A 25063-nucleotide genomic window follows, 5' to 3' on the forward strand; every position below is an offset into this window, starting at 1 on the left:
CGCGCATTCATCTGTAATGGATGCCTGCTTCGCCTCATTCTCAAGAATGTTTGTTTCCATATTGCACCCATGGGCTCTGGCCAAGACAGACTTCTGTAAGCGCAGGTTACAGGGCCCTGCTGTGTTAAGGGCTGTTCTTCAAATGATCTGTGGGGAGACTCATTGTCAGTTAGAATGTCACTTGGCTCCACTTCACAAAGCACCAAAAAAAGACACCAGTTCCAAAGAGGTGGCCTGTCAAAACACACAGCGTAAATGGAATGCATGTCTGAAGCCTTGGAGCAATTGGAGTACAGCTGCACATCTTAAAATTGTACTTACAGTATTATTACACAGTAGTAACAACAGTCATATAAACTTAATACTGATGTCTGTATAGTTTAGAGAGCGAATGGAGTTCAGTGGAGAGAAAGTGCATATAAAAATATTAAGATGAATACTATGCCCACCCATGTATTACCATGTGTATGACTTATGTGAGTGGTGCAAGTCCTATCAAATGCGTATTATATTTGTATTAATCTTGATGGTCTGAAAAATGGCCTATAAGATAGTCACAGGTCATCATGTAGGTGTCCTGTTCGTGTGTATCCTCAGGTTGGCATGACTGTTGCTAACTATGGTGTGTGTGTGTGTGTGTGTGTTTGCAGAGAGCGGGTCAGGTTTGAGGGGCTGCAGTAACAGGCCGGGCCAGAGGCTGGCTCCATGCCGGGTGTCATCGTGCTGAATTAACGGGAGCGTTCCTACATCACGATGGAGGAACACGATACTCGTTCATCTATGCGACCCCCGGACTGGCCAACACAAACACCTGCCGTTACACACACACGGACACGCGGACACACACTTAACATGTGCACACACACATATGCATGCACGCACGCACACACAGACACACACAAGCATGCCCAAGCATGGACACGTATGCGGATATAAAATCCACATTACTCACAGTGCATACTGCTTGCTCTAAAGACACACACACACACACACACACACACACACACACACACACACACACACACACACACACACACACACACACACACACACACACACACACACACACACACACACTGAAATGGATAGATAAATATATGCCTACAAAACACACACACAAATAAACATTTGCTAAAGGACGCATGCTTCAAGTTAGCATGCTTTCCACAGACCCATCAGCATGCCAACACTGACCCATTACAAACGGAGGGGTTTCCGTGCTGAAGGTGATTAGCTGAAATGTACACATTAGATGTTTATCCCTCTCGGCCAAGAGAACTGGCCTCTGGCCCGTCCTCCCTACTTTCCCTGTTCTGCTACACATCTATCACAAGAAGGAACCTGGCACACCCTCTTTCCCTGACACACACACACACACACACACACACACACACACACACACACACACACACACACACAACCAATGTGATATTTGCAGAGCGCTGAAAGAAATATGGAGAGGTTCCAGTGGTTAGCAGTTACCATGGTGGTCCTCTAATGCATGCACACTCTCATTCATTTACTTTCTCTTCTCTCTTACTCCATTACACACACACACACACCACACACACGCACGAACGCACGCATGCATGCACACACACACGCACAAGATGAAACAACACTCATTAAAGGTTGGACAACAAGAGGGAGGCGGTAATGAAGCGTATAACTGGCGGATGAAGGACAATTACATCCAGATCGCTCTTAAAGCCACTGCTCCTATTACACCACCAATGCTGTTTGTGTCCATCTCACCATGCGATGCCCATCATAGCCGCCAACGCCAAGGCACACCCAGTGGTATTCAGGTCGCCTATCATACAGACAGCCTGTCAGGCAGAAGTATCTGAGATATGGCCCTGGCAAGGAAGTACAGAGCTGGGGGCGGGAAGTGGAGACCTCTTGGCCCTTGTGGTTGGAAGGTTCATTCTTCAAGAGGATAGTTTGGACATCGAGTTCCTCAAAGATAGAAGGGGAGTGTGATAGTTTAACTTGGGGTGGGGTAGGAGTGAGTTCCTCTGTCAAGGTCATGCACAGGAATGGCCGGACGTGGTTAAGGTGGTGACATCTCGCTTTGTGATGGAGGTTATTTCTGCAGTGGGTGGTGATGGTTGTGAACAACGTGAAAAGAGATGTTTTCAAACTTATGTTGGACTACTCTTCGCGTTTCCTCACTAGTCCTGGCAGCTATTTCAATTCCTCCGTATCAGTGCTGGGAGTTCGACCTTCAAAGCGGCCAAACCATCCCACAACGCAGGCATGCGTGCGAGAAAAATGTCTTCCCTGACCAAATGTAACATAAAAGAATGTTGGGGAGGATTATTGACCCAGCCAATGTTTTGCTAAGGCATCCAGGGAGCATCAACAGTGGGAACACTAATAACTGCCAGGGCCTGAGGGATACTACGGGGGATTACAAATGGCAGATATATCAGTCCAGATATTCAGACTGTAGGCATGGGCTATTTACGCCAGGGACACCGCAAACGTGTCCCCATCACCCTTTCTCAGTCATTTCTGTCATGTAAAGGCTGCAATCACCACATAGCCAAGTGACTCGAAGAGAACAGCGGCAACATTCCTTTCCTGTGGACATCCTTTCTACATGTCTTAATGCAGACAAATCTTACCTGTAAGTTAGATATGACAAGACCAAAACCAAAGAAATTAACATGCAAGTTAATCTATTGGCAATGTTTACAAATTCAGTACTTTTTGTAATATTTAATATAATTTGTGTACGGTGCTTTCCATTTGCTAGTTAACTACAATTACCAATAAATAAAGCGTAGGTTACATACAGTATGTAAATGTGCAATATCTATGAATTTTACTAAACTAAATGGCTTCATTTTGTCATGGCATAACTGTTTTGGAGGAGGCGCACTTGCTGTCCCGTGTCTCTCTGTGAGTAATCCGTGTCTGTGAGGAAATCTGTACAGGCATGTGAGCTTCCTGGAGATCAGCCTGTCTGTACTTTCAGGATCTCCTCAGTTTTCCGACATCTCCGTCCGATCCCGTGTCTTGTTTGGAGCAGCTCTGTCCGTCTGCCTGTACACGTCTGGACTGAAGAGAGGCATGCGCTTCCAACCAAACACTCAGACACAGCCAGGAGAAAACGCTCCTGGGGGGCGTGGGAATGCATTCTCCGATTTCCGACTATTGCAGTGGAATGTCTTAGAAAGAAAGTAATGCTGCCAAAGAGGAGGTGGTTATTTGGATAAGATGGGTGACCCCCCCCCCCCCCTTCCCTTTCACTCCCCTCTCTCCTGCAGGTGAAGGGTAGGTCAGCCTGCACTCCGAGTGCAATCATTCCCATCTCTCCCGCCTTTCTCCTCCTCCATATTCCGCAACACTCTGCGCCTTTCCGATAACAGCCCCGTGATGAGCCATTTTCTCTGCAAGCTCAGCCCAGGACTTCATAATGGGGGCTGTAATAAAATGAGCAAATCCACTCTCCTGGTTCCTCCGAAGCCGCAAAGGGCCACATTCACCGCTAACAAAAAAGGCCTAATGGTAATAAATGAAGTAGGGGGTTGAAAGGCGAATGGGTTGGGGGGGAGGGGGGGGGGGATTACATGATGACAAAAATACTCTGATGTGCTTTTCATTAAGAGGGGGGTGAAGTCATCGTCTGACATCCACACGGACTCTCAGTGCTGAGCGACTTCCGGCTCAGAGGGTTCCCGCTGCTTTGGCTGCCTGTGCTGCGTCTTGCTTCTCAATTCCGGGTGTGTGTGTGGGTGGGATTGTGTGGGCACACGGTGGTGGCAGCAGCAAGAGGCATTTCATCACGTGTGTTCCATCTCCCAGCAGACACCTTTGACTGACACATGCTAACAAGCTACCGCTGCTGTGAGCCACTGGTGATCCACCAAGACTAAAGCAGAATAAAGCAGAAGCCGAAGAAGAAAGCAAAGAAGAAATGTTCTCTCAGACACACATTCTCTCGTGCATGCGTGAGGAAGACATAGTGCTGGTCGGGAAGCTCTTCATCTTCTACACACCCACTGTCAGGACCAGTCCACCAGTTTCCTCTTCCCTGCAAATCTCTCTCTCTCTCTCCTCTGTTTTTTTTTGGCTGTTGAAGAAATAGGAATCATCTGAATAATAGTTTTCTCTCGTATCGGTATCAATATACATAAGCAAATAACGGAGAGTCAGAAAGCCAGAGTTTCTATTTTAAAGAGAAATGCGTGCACGGACATCACAGAGCTCTGGGAGCAAGAAGCCTTTTCGGCACTCCTTCCATTTTAGCGTTTTAATTTCATTTAATTTACTTTCATTAAAAGTAGCTGCCATGTCTTAATAAATGTAATGAATTTGCGGAGCGAGAGAGTTGGGGGGGGGGGGGGTGACTCTGAGACCTGCAGAGTTACACTAAAACTGATGACAAGGCTTTAAAGGGAGTGGGTGCAAGCCAGCCAAAAGCCAAAGACCTCCGGTAAGAAACACATCAGCAAAATGGCTGGTTCCAGACTTCCTGTTATGATTACGCAGTTTCAGAGCGTCGTGGTTAGACGCGTGCCACGCCATTACTCGATGTCAGTCATTTCGCTTACAGTCACTTCGGTGCAGCAAGTTGCTGAAGTGGAGGAGAGGGAGGGTGTGTGTGTGTGTGTATGTGTGTGTGTGTGTGGCCATGTGTCTAAGAAGTGACCCTTAAATTGAGTTTACTGAGACTGCAACTTCTCCAGCATTTACATTAGTCTAACGACATTGGCACGATTGCAAAACTGCCTTTGGCTGCAGCTCAAATCCAGATGCGCATCTCTCTCTCTTCTTCTCCCTTCCTCTCTCTCTCTCTCTCTTCTCCTCGCACCCTCTCTCTCGCTGTCTCCACCCATCTTCCCCAGGTCAGAAACAACAAGTCCCAGCGGTGACGTGGTAAGACACAAGGATCCTCCAGCTCCTGCACCAGCTCCCCATTTCCTGACTATACTAATAATCTAATTCAAACTAAAAAAAAAACTTTTGCCTAATTTTTTAATCATTAGAATTCCGGCATGTGAATTGGAAAATTAGGCGGGCGATAAGAAGATCCCCTCACCATTGACGAGTGAATCCTAATTGGCAGAGGATATCATTATGGGGGAAATGTGAGACCCTATCTATTCTCATAGAGGTATAATTTATCTGAAGAGCGTGGGCTAAATTGCGGTTTCAATTTTAATGAGTCTTCTAATGGGAGACAATATAGCCTACGTCCCTGGAAGCCCTTTTCTGAGATGATACATTAGCATTTAATATGAAACAAGTGGTTAAAATAATCCATAGATAAATGGTGTTTTTATAAGGGGATATTTAATGTAAATTGTAATATATAAAACATGCAGGAGAGAAAATCAACCCACAATTTAAAGTGTTGCACATACAGAGTAGGGTATACATTTTGATAGCCATTTATGATAAGACATAAACCATAGAAAAGGTTAGAGTGATATTAATATCTATTATATAGAGAAGAGAATGAAGTCCACCTGGGATTCCATCACTCCCTGCTCTCCAAGTTTGATAAATAAATACAGTCTATTACAGAGATGTTCAAAACTGGCTCCATTTCCCTCTGACTGGAGTGAGCGTTAACATATTTAAAGAAAAGAAAAACCCTTCATATAATACCGCAAAACCCCAATGGGAGACACTATGGAGACTTTGTTAAAAAAAGGCACTGCAGAGGGAAAAAAAGACCGCTATACATTTAAAATAATTCAAACCAAAATCACAAGAAACAAAGGGAAAGCATGACCTCAAACCCACCCAAGGACAAAGAGGTGGGAGGCTGTTTTGAGGTCGGCTGTAGTTTTCCTGCCCATTTCCCTTTGGTGGAGACCTTTAGGTCCTCTGTGATCTTGTTAGCTTACCACCTACATCTTCTCTTTGTTCTGCGGGCAAGTTAAAAGAGCGGGGCAAGACACACACACACACACACACACACACACACACACACACACACACACACACACACACACACACACACACACACACACACACAGACACACACACACACACACACACAGGAAGCATATAGGGAAGGGGTCACTGGTACCTTCGATGTTTCAACGGACTCTGAGTTGTTGTAGGAAGAGACACACACACACAGCACCCTAAGTACACATACACTTCCTCTCATCATTAAATAAGGAAATGGAGTCACAATAGTCTAAAATAACCTCAAGTTCATCTCACATCACCAAGGTAACAGTAGGAAACGACATTGTTGGCTTGTTACATTTATAGAATTAAACCTAAAATAAACACCAGCTTATATAACATAGACCGTTCCCCATTCCACAATTATAGAACTATGTACACAATTCGATCCCACTGCACAGGTGGGATTAAGGCACCAATTGTATTGTAAGTTCTTAAGGGATGTGTTTATGTTCATATGTTTTTCTGGCATGGTTGTTGTCGCAGTACACAACAAAACTACATTGGCACAGACTTAAAAACACAGAGAGCAACATAAGCTTCATTGGCAGTATCGGTAAGGTTTGATGATCAATTCACAGCTTACAAACGAGAGACCCAATAGACCAAGAGATAAAGTATACATTTAAGATAACACATTTATGTGTCAAAATCTATCTACTAAGTCTATAACACACAAACCTGAGTGAGGGGAATGCATGCACTTGGAGACAATTCTCAAGGGGTTTGCAGCCAAGACACCACTGATGCAAAAGCATACTCAGATGCAGTATGAAGTGCAGGACAAGGAAGCTCAGGTCATCCACTGGGGGGGTTCTGACCCTCTCTGACTTCTCTTCTCTCCATCTCTCTCTATCCCTTCATCATCCTCACACAGTAAACCCCTCTGCACCTATCTGTTCATTTGTTCCTTACTTTCTTTCTTTCTCTCGTTCACAAACACACACACACACACACGCAGACAGACATGCCCACAAAACAACTGTTCATATTAACATACTGCTATATTATCACATGGTAACAATCTCTCCTTCCTCCCCCCCCCCCTCTCTCTCTCTCTCTCTACACGGCGCCGATCAGCGAGTTCTTCTGCCGGGGGTCCTGCGGATGTGCGCTGGCCTCCCCATACGCTCCGTAGCGGTCAGGGCTGGCGGTGCGGTACCCTCCCCGCGCCACCTGCTCGTAGCGGGGCGCGTTGCGGAGCGGCAGCGTGGGCGAGGAGGAGGAGGAGGGGGGTGGCACGTCCTGGCGTAGCGGCACGCGGTGGACGGGCGGTGGCGACGGGTAGGCCGGCGAGGGCCGGTAGCGGCGCTCCAGCTCGGCCGAGCGTGGCACGGGCAGCCGCGGTGACCCCGGCCCCTGGGCCTGCATCTGCGCCTGCCGCCCAGCGTAGCTGTCCGGCATGGAGTAGCTCTCGCGCAGCGGGTAGGCCGGCTGGTAGTTGAGCTGGTAGGTCTCGCGCTGCGGCGGGTAGTTGTACTGCGGTGCAGGGGCCTGGTACCTGGCCGGCTCCCTCTTAGGAGAGTAGTGCTGGGGAGCGCGGTCGTCCACAGCTGGCATCCGCCTGCAACGCAAACACAAGACACGGCAGGTGAGTGGAAAGGAGGAAACCGAACTCTGAGGCTGATGCTTCAATTGTGTTGTATTAGAAATAAGTCAAAACAGTGTACAAGGCGTTAGAAGGACAAAGTCCTGGAGACACAACAGACAGGAAATAAAATACACAGACGTGACTCATACCAAATCCTGTTTGTTTTGGAAGGTGTTGTGAATTAGATGACGCATACACTCCACTTACTCAGTTTTGCATGATTTGATGGTTGTAACCACAGAAAGCAAGAGAATATTAAATATTCCCAAACTACACATTTTGTATGACAGTCAGTTTAATGATCATCTTTCCTCAAGCAAAACAGTCGACTGAAATGAAACACTTCCTTTTGAGAATCATCCTATTATTATCAACATCCTACGCTGTCATTAACTAAACGAGCGAATTCCAGACACTATCGACACACCTCCTTAGCAAGTGGCATCGAATTCAGTCAAAACATATCCGCTAGCCTGCTAGCACAGCTAACAACAACAATAACATCCCGTCAATCAGAGTGGCCCACGGCGTCTGACAGACCAACTGCTGGGAGAGTGACAGCTGACAGGATGCAAGCGTTGGCGTATTTGTGGTGAGGGGTGCTGCCGTGCGGCTCCATGCCCAGTGTGTGTGTGTGTGTATGTGTGTGTGTGTGTGTGTGTGTTTTCCCGGGTGAGCGTCTGCGTGGGTGTTTGATGTCGGACATGGGTGCCTGCTGGCCCGGCAAGCGTGACCTCTGCAGCTGAAGCCATAGACGCACACCATGGGTGGTTTTTCCCCGGGCATCAATTACAGCAAGTTCAGTGGATTCCTGTATGTGCGTGTGTCTGTGAGGGTGTGTGTGTACGTGCATGTGTCTGTGTGGGCATGTGTGTGTATGTGCGTGTGTCTGTGAGGGTGTGTGTGTGTGTACGTGCATGAGAGAGGAAGAGTGGGGGAAATCAAAGAAGAAAAAAAAAGCAAAAAAAATGCTCAAATGTACTATGTGCAGTAAGGGTATGAGAGGAAGCGAGTATATCTGAGTATGTGGGCTATTTCTATTGTGTTCTGTGGGACTGAGGAATGACGAGCTAGAAAGTAGAGGCAGCAGGAGTGAGAACTGTGAGAAGACAAAGAACAAAGACACATTAATCCACTACCAGGGATTCTGATTGATGACCCAGCGCCTAGGCCTATGGGTATTGTAGTTCACTCCTTGATGACCAACAGCATAAAAATAAACTACAAACCCCCCCCCCCCCCCCCCCCCCACCCCCACACACACCTTTAATGGCCATAAAACAGCTGGCAGGCAGATAAGACCGTGTGGGCAGTAATGAGAACATAGTGGGTGGTGAGTGAGGATTATGCCCAGCTCCATTTCTGACTCAGCTGGCACTAGTGGGTATTACAGAACACAGCACAGGTGCTAGAATGGCTGCAGCTTTGCCCTATGGAAGCTTTTTTTACAGTTAGCAAAGTTAGCATAGCATGAAGAGTAGAGCAGTGGGTACACTGGAGAATAGAGTGGACAGTGGCTGATAACCGCCACTAGCTAGCTAGCAAGGGCAGTAGCTGGTAGCTAATAGCACAGCTAGCATTAAGTGCAGGTAGCGATTAGTTGATGGTAGATTAGCTTGTAGCTGGTTTAAGGCTAGTGTGAGCATTGGCTGGTGGCAGCAGGCTGCTGGCTGGGGCTAGCTAGCGTGAGGAGGGCTACTTAGTTGTGCTTTCTGCTCATAAAGGTGGAATGTAGCAGGGGGAACTCAATAGGCCCCGGAGTGGCAGCTGAGGATTAATGAAAACTTGTGCACACACACACTAACACACACACTGACTGACCGATAATCACACACACAGACACACACACACACACACAGAGAGAGAGAGAGAGAGAGACAGACACATACACACACACGCACATGCACACACACACACACACACACACACACACACACACACACACACCATCACTGTTCCCTTCCAGTGACCCGCTGCACTATTGACCTACACTAAGCTCCTAGAATTAGGGCCGCAGCTGAGGAGAAGTGGGGTGTGCGTATATGCTGTCCAGATGTGTCTACGTGTGCGGGGTCTGTCTGTGGGCCCCTGGGTTGGCGCACTGTTTGCGTTACAGTGAGGTCTGTCCAGAGCTCTGGACTGCGTGTGTGTGTGTGTGAGAGCAGGAGATGAGTGAGTTAAAATGTGTGTGTGTGTGTCTGTGTGTGTGTGTGTGTGTGTGCACATGGGGACAACTGTGAAGTGTGTGTACGTGTGTCTATGTGTGTGTACGGACCGGACCTTTAATAAAACAGGACAGAGGGAGGTGTGATTCAATGCGCCCAGGGTATAGCAGTACAGACTAATGAAATGTCATGTAATCAATCTGCCTCTCGCTTCTCCCCTGTCTACACTCCACCCTGGAGAAAGAGTGTGTGGACAATCTGGGCTTTGGGCGTGGGTGTCAATGTATGTGCACTCGTGTGCTTGTGTGTGTGTGTGTGTGTGTGTGTAAATGTGTTACAGACTCTTTGACACTGACATATTTTCCATCTTACGGCGAGGGAGTTTTTTTCTGTCCATATGAGCCGGCTTCTTGCACCTGCCCACATGATCGCGAGAAAACTTCCCTTGGAGCTCCTCATTTGACCCCTCAGCTACCCCTGCCCCAAACTACCCCCCACCCCTAAATACCCCCAGCCACCCCCGCCACTTCCATCCCTAATGTGTCCCCCCCACCCCCAAGTGAAAAACAGCTGGCTATGGCAGTGTCAGATATTTGAGAGGGGAGTTCATGTTACAATACACACTATTGTGCCTAAGTAAAGCATGACAAATGTATTTCCTGTGCCATTCATCAAAATAAGGCTTAATGGGATCTAGTTATGGAGATGGTATGATTCATTCATCAGGAAAGGAAGTTTTGAGAAGTAGTAATCTCTCTTTTCTTTGTACAATACACATGTCTCTCTCTTTCCCTCTGTGTGTGTGTGCGTGTATTTGTGTGTGTGTGGAGGGGGGGGGGGTATCTTTCTTCTAAATGTTTTTTAGGCACTAGACTAGCTGTGTGATTTCATTGTGCCAGGTGGTTCTGCCTGAGAGTGTTTTTTTTTTATATTTTGGTGTATTAGTGTGTGTATGTGTGTGTGTGTGTGTGTGTGTGTGTGTGTTTGAGAGTTTTTTAGGTTCCTGTAGTAAACCCGGCCCCATAAACCTGTTTCCAAAGAACAGTCACAGACTTTCATTTTCCCAGCGTAGGGGAAAAAAGCTGATTTCATTACGGCTTCTCTGCCTCGCGGCAAACTCAGTTAGGGCCACAGTTTATTTACCCGGCCGAGAAGTGAGGAGAGGGGGGAAATAGCAATAAGAAAATAGCAATAAAATGGGAGAGGAGAAATGGCGACGACTTCATGAAAAAGAGAGAAAAGAATGAATAAAAATGTGGTTATTTTCCCCAATAATGATGAAACGAAGAGTATCAGTTGAACTGACTGAAGGTCCAGCCTTTAAAATAGGCCCTGTGCTTGGGTGGTGGGTGGTGTGTGGTGTGTGTGTGTATGTGTATGTGTGTGTGTGTGTGTGTGTGTGTGTGTGTGTGTCAGTCTGAGTTTGTGATTTAGTAGTCACACTCACTCTCCGTTAAATGAGACTCCAGAGAGTGTGAGAGTTTACTTGCTGTTATAGCCGAGGTCAACTCAGGAAGCCCTTTCAACCACAGCATTCTTGACCCCCAGTTCACTTCGGAAGGGCCTCAGAGAGATGGGCAGCACTCCGTAGTTAGTGCACTGCTTTATCTCAACCACTAAACAAACATCACATTCTTAGAGGAAGACTCACACAGTGGCAACAGAAAGGCCGCAGTGAAAACATACTTCATCTGTGAAGTAGCCTTCCTGAGGAGGAGAAAGTGGAGGAGTCCAGCGACTAACTGGCCTCTATGACGGCATTCTAATCTGTCCACATTCCCGAGCTGTTTAATCGCTCATCTAGTCACATCATTCAGTGGGAAAACAGTAGTCTCAGTAGCCACATGGGATTTCTACAGTCTCCTACTGGGTGCGCTGATCACTAAAACCCCACTAGGTGCCAATCATGGCACCAGCACCATTGTGTCTGCATGTTTGCCAGAGGCAACATTTAATGAAGATGGGTTGTAGCAATCAGTGAATATAAAAATAAAGTCAGTGAGAGATTTTTGGTTTTTGGTTTGTGTGAGACTTTAAGATGAATCACCACAGATGATCCAGAAACAGTTCTCCAACTATTGTTTGTAACCAGTATTTGGTAGTGCTTTGTCTATGTAGACCTGCCATACTAATGCAGTTTTTAAAAATATATTTTTTAAAATGTGAGTGTGTGGATGAGGTGGGTGTTTGTTTTTCATTCTGGCGGTCCAAGTGTTTGTCTCCTGATGAGGCTTGACCCTTGTGGTCACAGCAGAGGAGAGGCTGTTTAGGGAAGTGGGCCAGAGGGGGAAACAATAAGCGAGTGAGTGTGCACTCCTCGGGCTGATTCACACCACTGCACTGCTGTGAGGAGTTAGAGTCGTCTGTCTCGGTATGACTGTCTGTGTGTGTGTCTGTCTCTCAGAGACAGAGAGAGAGAGACAGAGAGAGAAAGAGAGAGAGAGAGAGTGGAAGAGAGAGAGAGAGAGAGAGAGAGGAAGAGAGAGAGAGAGAGGAGAGAGAGAGAGAGAGAGAGAGAGAGAGAGAGAGAGTGGAAGAGAGAGAGAGAGAGGAAGAGAGAGAGAGAGAGAGAGGAAGAGAGAGAGAGAGATACACTCAGAATAACGCACACAGACAGACACGCATACACACACACACAGCATTGGCAGGCTGTGCAGGCTCTCTCTGAGGCTGAGGTTGAAGGCGTAGACCAGAGTGGAGTGCAGTGGAGTTCTCCCACAGGTCTCCTCAGGACACCCTGAGGGCCCAGACTGAACGAGCGCACACACACACACACACACACACACACACACACACACACGTTCACACACAGACTCCTACACAGACATGCACACACACACACACACAAACACACACAAAGCCATACACACACACACTCACAGCCACACATGCACATGGACACTCACACACACAAACATGTTGCTGTCTGAGCCCCGAAGAAACCAATATTATTTCCCTCGCTCTCCCATCTTAGTCTCTGCAGTGTCTCTTTTTATGCTTGTCACACCCCGTTTCCATCACACACACACAAACACATCCATCCACATTTGTACTTGCTCTCTCTCTCATTCTCTATTTCTCTCTCTCTCTCACACACACACACACACACACATAAACAGACTCCTTGTCTCTGTGCACCAGGAGAGCTTTGACTCACTCTAACAAACCCCAATGAACCCAAGGGCTAATTCCACCTAGCTTATTTTTGAGTGTCTGTCTTGAATCAACGTTATGACAATTCTGTGCTCAAACTCTATCTGAGGCAAAACACATAAAGGCATAATTGAAGACAAAATTAGACAAATTTACACTTAACACTAAAATGGACTAAATCAAAGAACACGAAAGAAGAATCCAAGTAGGTTCACACATTTAAAATGACAAATGTGACTGTGAAAAAAACTTACAAGGACATCCTGTCTTCGAAATGAATTACAGCATTGAAGTTGTGACATGGCCCCTTAAACATCCCCACACATGCTCAGAATGGGCAACAAAGTTCTTTATTATTCCATTATTTTTAATCAGGAAACAGGAACCTTGCCTACCCAAGGATAGAGCTTCGACTTCTGTTGCTAATTCAATTGTGGCCTAAATTAACTTAAATTTAATTGAAACTGACCCAAGCTCAGTACTCATCCAAACACCTACACACACACACACACACACACACACACAGGCTCTGAGGCCCTAGTCACCAGCTGTGGGACAAAAATATGATTAGAGACACCCTGGAGAACACTAGCATGCCAGCAATATGCCACATCCCCGCCCTATAAGCCATGTAATGCAATTACACACGGACACAAACCATAGGGTAGCCAATCAGAGCCAAGCTTTGTGAGGAAAGCAAGCCGGTGACTGGGAGCCTAATTTCAATGATGAACTTAAGTTTTTCTCAGAGGACAACAACACAGCGCTACCTAGGCTGTCACAAGTCCTGCTGTGTGTGTGTGTGTGTATGTGTGTGTGTGTGTGTGTGTATGTGTGTGTGTGTGTGAGTATTAGTGTGTGTGTGTGTGTGCATTTGCGTGTGCATTTGTGTGTGTGCGCATGTTTTGATATATGGGGAGGCAAACACAGACTCAGGGCCAGTGTAGTGTTCCTCTCCTTCCCCTTCAAAACACAAACCAGAGAGGGAGACACATAATAAGAGAGACAGAGAGAGAGAGAGAAAGAGAGACTGCTGGGAATCCCGCAACAGTGAAGCTTTTTGCCTTTGCAGACGACATAAATGTTGTCATACGCTCACAAGAGGATATGGCTAATTTGGTAGTTTGCTTAAATACCTTTCAGAAGAGCTCCTCTGCCAGAGTGAACTGGGGGAAAAGCCTCTCTCTGCTGCTAGGGCAATGGCAGGGCATGGCAGTGCCACCCTTGCCCATGCACTGTCAGTGGGGCAGGGAGGGGCTGAAAATCCTGGGAATCTTCTTTGGCACTGAACAATACATGCACAGGAACTGGGAGGGATAGTCTGAGAAGGTGCAAGGAAGGTTGCAGAGGTGGGAGTGGATTAAACCGCAGTTGTCGTATAGAGGGCGAGTGCTAGTGGTCAATAATTTGGCCGCTTCAATGCTTTGGCACCAATTAACTGTTTTAAACCCACCTGCAGATCTTCTGGCCTCCCTACAGAGGAGGTTTGTGAACTTCTTCTGGGACGAGAATCATTGGCTCCCTCCTGGAGTGCTGTACTTGCCCTTGGCTGAAGGGGGTCAAGGCCTGATCCACCTGACCAGCAAAGTGAAGGCAATGAGATTTCAGTCCGCTCAGAAGTTGCTGTATGGGACTGACCTCCCATGGGTGGACTTTGGCCTTGCCTTGTTGAGGTCTAAGACTGATTTGTTCTTTGACAGGCATCTGTTTCTTGTGTCGGTTTTTGACTGTGTTCACACTAGTGACTTTTACACTTCAGTGTTACAAGCCTGGAGGCACTTTAGGGTGTCTCGGTTTGAACATTATGGCATAGATGAACCATTGTTTTCAAATCCTTTTTGGTCAAAAGCTGGGGTGACGTCTGCAAGCGTTGTATCCATGTTTAGCCAAGCAAAAATAACGAAACTTGGACACCTGCTTAATTTCACTGCTGGACGTTGGTTCTCTGTTCTTGAGCTCACATCTATGTTGGGCTGTAGGTCTGAAAGGGTGGTGGGAGATAGACTGAGGAATCTAAAGGAAAGTTTTCCACAAAGCCTTGTAAACTGTGTTGATTGTTGGCTTGAGGGCGGTCCAGTTGATGCCCGGTTTCCTGATTTGTACATCACTCCCAACTGCCAAATACCGGATTCTACAGAGAGACTGCTCTCCTTCAAGGGGATGCAAGATGTGCATTTTGTTGAAGCGGACAAGAAACTTCTGTACAACGCTCTTGTTAAGTGTGCAAATGTTAATGTGCTCAGGGACAGGTGTGATACAAAGTGGAGGACTCACTTTGGGGGTAATCAAAACTTGCTACCCTCATGGAGGGTCCTGTACAAGGGTCCTATCCCTAAAAGATCTGGTGACCTTCAGTGGCGTGTGCTGCACATTGCCATGGCCACAAAGGTCTTTGTAGCAAAACTGAGGTCTGATGTTTCCCCCCATGTGCAGGTTTTGTGATGTCCCTGATACAATTTTCAAACTGTTTTTGTGACTGCTCACAATTGGTTTCCTTTTTTCATCTTTTGGAGGCAGTGTTTCAAGGATTAGGCTTTACCTTCTCGAAAAAACTTTTCATTTGCGGGGTCAAGTACTCCAAAGCCAAAAAAGATCTGTGCGGCTGCCTGAACTTTCTAATTGGTCAAGCAAAGCTGACCATTTGGAAAGGGAATCGATTGGGGGAGGAGGGGATATCTGTGAACTTAGTGGAAATGTTTAAAGGGTTAGTGGAGTCGAGGGTCAGAGTGGAATATGCCTTCTTCCACGTTACAAATAACCTTAGTTGGTTTGGACGTAAATGGTGTGTGGGTAAAGGCTTGATCCATTTTTCTGATGATGGAAGACTGATTTTTAAATGGTGAAACAACAATCTGTACCACTGCTTTGCCGTGTGTATTAATGGGGATTGAGTAATTGATCCATAGTATGGTTCAATAAAAGGGAATTTAAGAGAGAAAGAGAGAGAGAGAGAGAGAAAGAGAGAGAGAGAGAGAGAGAGAGAGAGAAAAAGAGAGAGAGAGAGAGAGAGAAAGAAAGACAGAAAGAAAGAAAGAAAGAAAGAGAGAGACAGAAAAAGAGAGAGAGACGGCAAGAAGAGCCGCAAGAGAGAAAAAGTGAGTGTGTGGAAAAGCAGGAGGGAGCGTAATATGCTAATGCGCGAGCGCGGCTTGGCAGTGCTAGTCATTTAAAGGGAAATGGGTTTGAATGAGGGGCCCGAGGGCCCGTAGAGACACAGAGACGTGAGTGGAGAGATGGCTTTCATTCCCACCGCAGCCCTCCTCTCTCTCCCTCCCCAGCAAAAACACTTCTGAGGTCGGGGGCCACAGCAGATGCTGGGGGGGGGGGGGTAGAAAAAGAAGAGATTTTGGGGCGCGAGTCGTCAAACTATTTTTTTTGGTGGGGATGGGGGTGGAGGAGGGAGGTAATGGCAGTGAAAACAAGTCAGCAAATGTTGAACAAGCTGACGGCTGAAAGCAGAGGGAGCGAGAGGGAGAGGGAGGGAGAGGGAGAGAGAGGGAGAGAGAGAGAGAGAGAGAGAGAGAGAGAGAGAGATGGTGATCATTTGCACTCGCTCATGGCCCCCACCCTGAGCTCTTCCTATTCAGACAGCATGAACAACAGCAAATCCATCACATGTGTGCAGTTGCAAAACAACCTGCACACTGTAGGTCTTCAGAACACCAACGTGCATTCAAGCAAAGCGTAGTTAATTATAAACCATCTCATTTTGATGCAATCTACAAACTGGGAATTAACTTTCTCACCACTGAAAACAACACCAAGGCCGTTCAGCACTGTTCCACTGTTATGTTCCATATAATATATTATCTACTAATACCTTACCTTTATGGAGCCATAATCTTCACACACTATCACTAACATTCACGCGCCTCTATGAGATCCAGAAATTGGAGAACAGTATGAAAGTGCTTAGCTTCAATATCCAATTAAGACAGACATCTCCTTCCTATTAAGATAAACATCTCCTTCCAATTAAGACAGACTTTGCCTTCTCGGAGAACAACGGTAACAATAACAACACCAATAACAACAACAAGGCGTTTAGGCGCCGCCCTGCTGTTTAGCTTCTCCTCTCCCGGCTGCTCCTTCCGAAACCGCTCGGGGACACATCTGGGATCATACACACACGATGGAGTGTGTGCACACGAGCCGAGTGTGTGCCAACCGCGCCCAGTACACACACACACATTATTTATATTTATATATATTTATATATATATATATGTATATATATTTATATATGTAAGGGATAATGTATAGAACGCCGGTCATTATGGGAAAATAAGTCCCGACAGGGCGAACCGGAGCCCAACGCGCCAGCAGAGGGGTCTTGTTTCGCCCTGAAGGGACTTATTTTCCCATAATGACCGGCGTTCTATACATTATCCCGCTTATTATACGGCTACCTGCCAAAACGAAAAAATAAACTCCACGATATGTCTCTTTACACTTATTTGTTACCGTTTCGTAGTGGCTTTTGCTGAGAAACAAATAGTTCGCAACACACGCTGAACTTGAATCAAACATTCTTTAGAACACAGCTGATCAACCGTCTGCTTTCACTTTTGAATGAAGTTCCAATGCAAGAAGTGACCGGAATACTTGCGGAGTGATATGATCAGCAGCACAAAACCCGTTGCCATTGACAGCGGTAATTACATGAATTTATTTTACCGTAGAACGTTGGGAAATCCCATTCAAGTCAATGGAGCGTTCTACTAGCATTGTGAAGAGCCGTATAATATATATATATATATATATATATAAGCTGTGTGAAATACGAGACCAGACTACTCGATGTGGCATCCTGTAGTATCTCCCTCGGTCTGTGTCACAGAGAGGGTGTGGGTTTCTGTCAGTGGTGCCGTTTGTCAGAGTGTGTGTGTGCGTGTGTGTGAGATGGAGTGTTGTTTTAGTTTTCTATATGTCTATGTCTTTGTGTGTGACTATGGACCTATGGGTATGGGTGTGTATGGGTATGGGTGTGTGTGTGTGTGTTTTTGTGTGTGTGTGTGTGTGTGTGTGTGTGTGTGTGTGTGTGTGTGTGTGTGTGTTCGTTTGTTTGTGCAGGGAGAGAGGATCAGGTGAACTCTCTGGATGGGAAAGGCCCTCTGCAGGCAAGCACTCCAGATTTAATTAGGAGCTCTAAAGAGGATTAGTCGCTCTGTGTGTGTGTGTGTATGTGTGTGTGTGAGAGTTATGTGTGTGAGTATGGTGAACCGGGGGGGGGGGGGGGAGGGGTTGTGTTGGGGTGACTCCCACTGGACTTTCCTTTTGAATGGGTGCACATCCTACATCCATACGTCTACATGCAATCATGCACACGCACACAAACACACACACACACACACACACACACACACACACACACACACACACACACACACACACACACACACACACACACACACACACACTCACCTTTGGAGAGAATACACATCTTCATATCGGGGAGCCATCCGCTGGTCAGCAGCACTCATTGGAATCTGTGTAAACACGTGAAGACACAACGGGACATTAGAGGGTTAAAAACGACTATTTATATGCGTGTCACTCTGTGTCTACATTTCTTTATCTTTGAGTGGGCGGCTATCGGATGTGTCTGTGTCCATGTGTGTGTGTGTGTGTGTGTATGTGTGTGTGTGTGTGTAGGTCTGGATTAGGGAATAATTGTGGAAATGTGAGTGAGGGGGAGATCAGACTTGTTTGAAGACCTTCTCTAGTTACAGCAAACAGGAAGAGTCTTTATATCATTTACACAAGCGCACACACACACACACACAGAGGAAGGGCTTGATTAACCTCAACGAGTCACATGGTTAAAAATGTGATTCCTTTTAGCAGACATCATTAACCACTTCCCAACACACATTCCAGCCCTCTTTCATGCTAACACACACACACACACACATGTATACTTCTTATTTAAATCTGCCTTAGTGAGCTGTCTAAACATCATTTACCAGCATGCTATACTTTATCCTCTCTCTCTCTCTGTGTGTGTGTGTGTGTGTGTGTGTGTAATTCTCAACATGTATGTACTGTATATCTGTGTGTGGCCCAGTGTTTGCTGCGTGTAAGTTGTGTTTATCTGGAAGTGTGCCGAGGTGATTTAGTGCATCTGTGGATGTGTACTGGTGTTTGAATGTGTGTGTTGATGCTTGAGGGGTGGTTTTGCTTATGTGTGTATCTATGTGAGAGAGAGCGAGTGTGTGTGTGTGAGTACGAGTGTGTGTGGGGGTGTGCACGCGAGCATGTATGTTGGGTCCTTGTGGACATGAATGATTGTGACAGCTGAAGGTTAGGCACATTATGTAAACACCAGCTAACTCAAAGGGGAAATGGTGGCATTTGTCTCAATAAAGACACTTATGAAAACATATCCGCCAAGACGGAAGAGAGAGAGAGAGAGAGCGAGAGTGACCTACACCGAGTGAAAGACAGAAAATGAGAGAGAGAGAGAGAGAGAGAGAGAGAAAGAGAGCGTAGAAGAGAAAAAATGGGGAGAGGAAGAGAGAACTAGCCCTGACTCCCAGCAGCGGAGGGGGTCACGCAGGAGTGGTCAGTCTCTGCATGCTAAACGTGATCTTTCTCCACACAAAGGAGCCTTGGCGGGGCCAGGCGACTCTGAGAGAGCGAAGCGAGGTGGTGGAGGCGAAGCGGAGGACAGGTGGAGTCGAGGGTGAGGAGCGAAGGCCCGAAAGGTCAGCTGTGGGAGTGGGACGAGGCAGGTGATTACAATCATCATGGGTCAGCTGGGAGATGAGGCTTTTGTTGCGCCACCCTCTTTCTTCCCTTTCACTTGCACATCCACTCTGCCATTTTTCTCAGGAACTATTCTAGAACATTCTCTTCAATCCACCTCTACCGCACTCTTTTGCCTTTCCGTTTATCTTTCTCCCCAAACACCATTTCTTTTATCTCTCTGTCTCTCGATCGCCCTTTACCTAAGTCCATGTCCTTTCTCTCTCTCTCTCTCTCTCTCTCTCTCTCTCTCTCCTCTTCTGTTGGTGTATGACCTTTTAAGGTCTGGACAGTCCGAAGGCAGAGGGGAGAGGAGAAGACTGGCCCTGTGGATAAGTAGATTACTTTCCCTTTTTTCTGCACGGCTTCACACGGAAGTGTCTTACGAAACCCACTTTTCCAGCTGCTGACTGCACTTAATGTATGTGTGTGTGTGTGTGTGTGTGTGTGTGTGTGTGTGCATGTGTGTGCATGTGTGTGTGTTCATGCATGTGTCTTCATGTGCATGTGTGTTTGTGTGTATTTCTGATATCACGTATGTTTGAGTGTGTGTTATTCGGCATGTGTGTGTGTGTGTGTGTGTGTGTCTGTGTGTGCGTGTGCTCATGCACGTGTCTTTGTGCAGGCATGTTTGTGTTTATTTCTGAGATCACATATGTGTGAGTGTGTGTGTTATTCGGCCAGTGTGTGTGTGCGTGCGTGGCTGCGTGTGTATTTCTGTCTCCGTCCATGTTCATCACATCATACGTCTGGTGTGTTCTCCTCTTCTCTCGCACGCACGCTCACTCAACTCGGACAGTCCGCCACTGCTCGCCCGTCCCACCGTTACGCAAGTCCACCTCGGCCCACCAACACACACGTGAAACATCACGGGCCTGACTGAGCGCCGTGCCCGAGTGTCGTGGGACTGACCGCCGTCCTCTCTCAGGTCACTAACACAGGCAGACACCAAGGCAGACACCAACGCAGACACTAATTCAGGCAGGTGAAGACGGAGAAAGGGGGTGTGTGTCAGAAAGAAGTAGCACTGCAGGGGGGCTTCAAAGATTTGTGCATGACTCATGATGCCAGAGGGGCTGTTGTGTGCCTGTGTGTGTGTGAGAGAAAGGGCGTGTGTAAGTGTGTACTTGTCAAAGAGAGGGAGCGAGGAAGCAGACATGGGCATTATTTTAATTATATGTATTTTAAATACATATTTAATTACTTTAGCGTATTTTGTAATTTGTATTTTGCAGGATTGGAAAAAATCAAATGTACTTTGTAACAAAATATGTTGAGGGGTTGTATTTAGAGTATTTCAAATACTTAAATACTTGTGAAAAATCTGTAATTTTTTTCTCAAATAGGCTAGGCCAAAATTTCATAATTCAGTTAGATATATACTACCTATAGCCATGCCAATAAGCTATGCTTATCATACTGTAGTCCAGGAGCCAAAGGCCAGAATCTTGGTGAACCTGGTTTTGTCGGTTAAAGTTTTTTTTTCTTTGCTGTTTCTTGTTGCGTAGGGGGTTACTCAATAAGAATAGGGAGCGTGCCCGGTGATATCCATTGGACAATTCCCAATATTCAGCTCTAATTGAAACTCTCCTAAACGTGCATCACGCCTGTTATTGGCTGGAACACTGTTTGTTATGTTTCGTGGTGCAGGCTGCACCAGTTTGTTTTTGTTGCTGTTTGTGGAGCCTGGGCTGTTACAGAGAGTTTTTTTTCACAATGTGTTCAGGGGACAGGCTGCTAGCGGATAGTGAGAAGATGTTTGCTGTATGTGTTTTTTGCACCTGTAAATAATTCTGTATATTGGGACAACTTACAGGATGTTATTCTGTTTGTCCCCTATGTTGCGAGTCATGTACAGTGTATGTAGGCAATAGGCATGCATTTCTAGCACAAAAAGGGAAATGCAGTTCAGTTAACAAGTGTTTGCGGTCAGAGAAACATTCTGTCTGTCCATAAGCTATTTATTCTTCATAACGCAGCTTTTACTAACCTCACTTTGTCCATCAGCTATTTATTTGACAAAACTAACCAGCAGTCTGTCAGTCAGCTCTTTATTTTGCTTGTATCTCAGGTTTTTATGTTTGTTTTGCTGATAGCTGTTTGCCAGCTAAAGAATATGGTTGCGGACAGTTATTGGGGTTGTGACCATAGCTTCATGGGTATATTTGGTTAACAAGAAAATTTGCCAAGACATCAGCTGCTCCAGCCTCAGATTTTGCTCAGATCTTAAATTGGGTTAAATATTCTGCAGAATATACATTCACTCTACTGCTCAGTGTTGCATTGGTGTTATTCAGGCTGTGTCACTTTGTAGTATTGACAGTTCAACGGCTACTTTCGTCTCAGTGTGTTTCCTTGGATCAAGTGTTTTTTTCCAGAGTGCTAATTTGGTCTTAAAGTAAACTGGTTGGTGTGTGTTTTTCCACCAGTAGTTTGCTTTGTTACAGTTGATTCCACTTTTGCAAAGCCTGCTTGTTGTCAGTTCAATCATCAGTCGTTTATTGATATGGGACGCTGATTCATTATTCATTCATTCATTATTTTACCAGATCTACTTCATAGGACCCCCCAATATACAGAATTAATCGACCTCTGCCAGCCAATCAGAAAATAGTATGTCTCTTGGAGATATGTTTTCAATAATATACCTTGTAGTTTCTTTTAAAAGTTGGTATACCATGATTATTGTGAGTGTATTATTGTATTTTCAAATTACTAATTACTTGTATTTTAATGAAATACATTTTTCACATCAGTATTTTGTATTTTATTTTGTTATATTTTATGAGCCAGTATTTGTAGTTTGTAACAAAATAGTTTTTGATGTATTTGTGCCCACCTTTGCGAGGAAGAAGAGGAGAGAGAGAGAAAGAGTGTGTGTGTGGTTTGCAACTGTGTCTGCCAGGGGAGATGCAGCACCTCTGCTCGGATACCATGACGACCTGAGCAGGAGTCGCTGGGAGATGCTTATTGAGCATCTTAATGAGCTGGTGCCAAGAGTCAGATTCATTTACCACTACTAAAATGGCATGGGTGGACGGTGTGTGTGTGTGTGTGTGTGTGTGCGCGTGCGTGTCCACACAGAGCATACCAATGCTGGGCACCCCATTACACATGCACACACACACACACACACACACAAACACACACACACACTCATATAAACAGGCTGAGGTCATGCATATGGATGTGCAAAGATTAGATCAATGGTATTTACGCAGCACTGAAGGCTGAGCAAACACAAATACAAACACACACACAGTGACACACACACACACATACACTCTGCAAAGCAGCATGAAGGGCAAGGTCACAGTGTGCACTGCAGAGCTATGGGAACAACACAAACACACACACACACACACACACACACACACACACACACACACTAATAAATGGGGCCAAACGTTTTACACACACTGAATGCACTCAAACACAACAGACTGCAATTTGATATGAATGCTGCAATTTACTCTGAACAAAGTCTCTGAGCACAATGTCTCGTGCATTATTGCTGGAAAATGGCATTTAAACACAGGCTATGGGAATAAAAATGAATTCTGGTAGCAGTTAGAAAACCATACAGACTGAGCAGGATAATCACAGGGGGCAGATTGTAGATAATCAGGTAATTAGAATACGCTCATTAAAGGCGCTGTCTAAGTCATTGACCATCACTGAAAGGTTATAAACAAATGATGTATTTGTTAATCTATGCAGCATTTATTGCAACCATGCTGATGAGGAGAACATGCACTGATGTGTGCGCGCACACACACACGCACACTCACACACACACACACACACACACACACACACACACACACACACACACACACACACACACACACACACACACCTAACAATTACCATCAATGCAAGGCTCAAGGACCACCCCCAAAACTACCAGGAAGCAGAGAGCTGTTAGTATGCATCTGTTTGTATAAGTGTGTACTGCATATGTGTGTGTGCGTGGTGTGTGTGTGTTGTGGTGGTCACACAATGCAAAGTTATGGCATGGCAACACCAGAAAGCTGATGTGGTGACAAAGACTAAAATACTGATTTAATTCCCCTCATCTATTTCGCTCATCTAAAGAGGCAGAAATAGCTTCTCGCGTCTGGCCCCTTCCTACTCAACACGCTAATTAGCGTTGTCCAACAGTGAGCTTCTTACAAACGGCATATGTGCATAAAGACACACACACACACACACACACACACACAAGCACACACACGCACACACACGCAGCATCCTCCCCACTGACAGCTGGCATGACCGCCCATCATTGCTTGGCAAAATCTCCATAATGCGACTAATGGAGTTGAGTTTTCATTCTCTCCTCATCTCAGTAATGATATTCCATTGATTTCGACGGAGCACCGAAAAGCCCTTTTCAGAGAGGACTTAGCCAAAAGGCAGAAGGAAAGACGCGGTTCGGACTACAAAACTCCTGCTGTGCCTTGCACTGCTGCAACCTGGGCCCCAAAGAACACTCGGCCACTGACAACAATGCGCAAACAAATAAATACATAAGTAAATCAATACAAATAAAGCACTCCCATGCCAGGCTGCCAGCGTCATGCCAGGCTCACCCAGCTGTGCGGGTGCCACTGAAGGGGGACGGCGTGTTCAGACAAAACTCGTCTCCAGACGCGTCACAAAATTGGGCTGAAAATCCTCCCTATGCAGGCTCATGTGCTTAGGAGAAAAAAGAAAGAAAAAAAAAAAAGCACCAGGAAGGCAACATCTACACTTTCGATATTTCTAAAACTTTAGTCCTGTGTAAATGTCAGCGGGGACTTAAAGCTATGTAAATGTCTTGTGATAAGACTGCAGCTGTATCAAAGGTCTCCATTTGAAAGGTCTCATGAAAAAGTCACAGAGAGTTAAATTGGAAAGCTCACTAAGGAGGCAGACAAACATATCATTCCACCACAGGGCTTATTCTGTAATCCCACCAACTCTACCTCCTCAGCATCTCCAACCAAAAGGGCCAACCCTGGTTAAGAGCTACCTTTGATAACAAGGTTATTAAATGTTAATGACAGTCTTTACATCTGAAATTGTACACAGCATCAAGCAGAAAGCTCACAAAGCCTGTGTTCCTTTGGAGAGCACTGTAATGACGCTCATTATTCTGACAGGCCCATTGCTTCGACTGTATTTAAGTAGATTTGGGTGCATTTCTCCATGGCATTTCTGAAGGGTACCTGACTGGGCACAAATTGCTTTGTGTGCTCCTCAGGGCTGCACTCAGTGTTTGTGATGAAGGCTGCAGACTCAGGCTCATTTCCTTTTATACACCACCACCACTTTCTTTCTCTCTCTCGGTCTCTCTCACTTGGTTTCCCTCTCTCTCTCTCTCTCTCTTTCTCTCTGCCACGAGGGCCCTAATCGGGTCTAGTACTGCGGCCTTATCGCCTCCCCTCCCCCTGGGGGACCTCAGTAGGCTCTGTGTGGGCCAGAAGGG

The 25063-nt window shown here is 46.0% G+C and overlaps 1 protein-coding gene across 2 annotated transcripts in view; it reads right to left on the reverse strand.

Annotated features, from left to right (window-relative positions):
• Window positions 1–5285: 5285 nt before the first annotated feature.
• Window positions 5286–25063, reverse strand: part of pard3ba (par-3 family cell polarity regulator beta a) — a 168772-nt gene continuing 148994 nt past the window's right edge. For both annotated transcript variants that reach the window (XM_076303066.1, XM_076303067.1), the window contains 2 exons: window positions 18268–18332; window positions 5286–7498 (listed from right to left, as the gene is read on the reverse strand). In XM_076303066.1, the coding sequence (XP_076159181.1) occupies window positions 6997–7498; window positions 18268–18332 (567 nt within the window). In that variant the 3' untranslated portion in view covers window positions 5286–6996. The remainder of the gene's footprint in view (window positions 7499–18267; window positions 18333–25063) is intronic.

Source organism: Alosa pseudoharengus, unplaced genomic scaffold (genome assembly GCF_046254945.1).
Source record: "Alosa pseudoharengus isolate Yale_2024_CS ecotype anadromous, Long Island Sound unplaced genomic scaffold, YU_APseudo_1.1 YU_APseudo_1.1_scf_24, whole genome shotgun sequence".
In the NCBI taxonomy this organism is placed as follows: Eukaryota; Metazoa; Chordata; class Actinopteri; order Clupeiformes; family Clupeidae; genus Alosa; species Alosa pseudoharengus.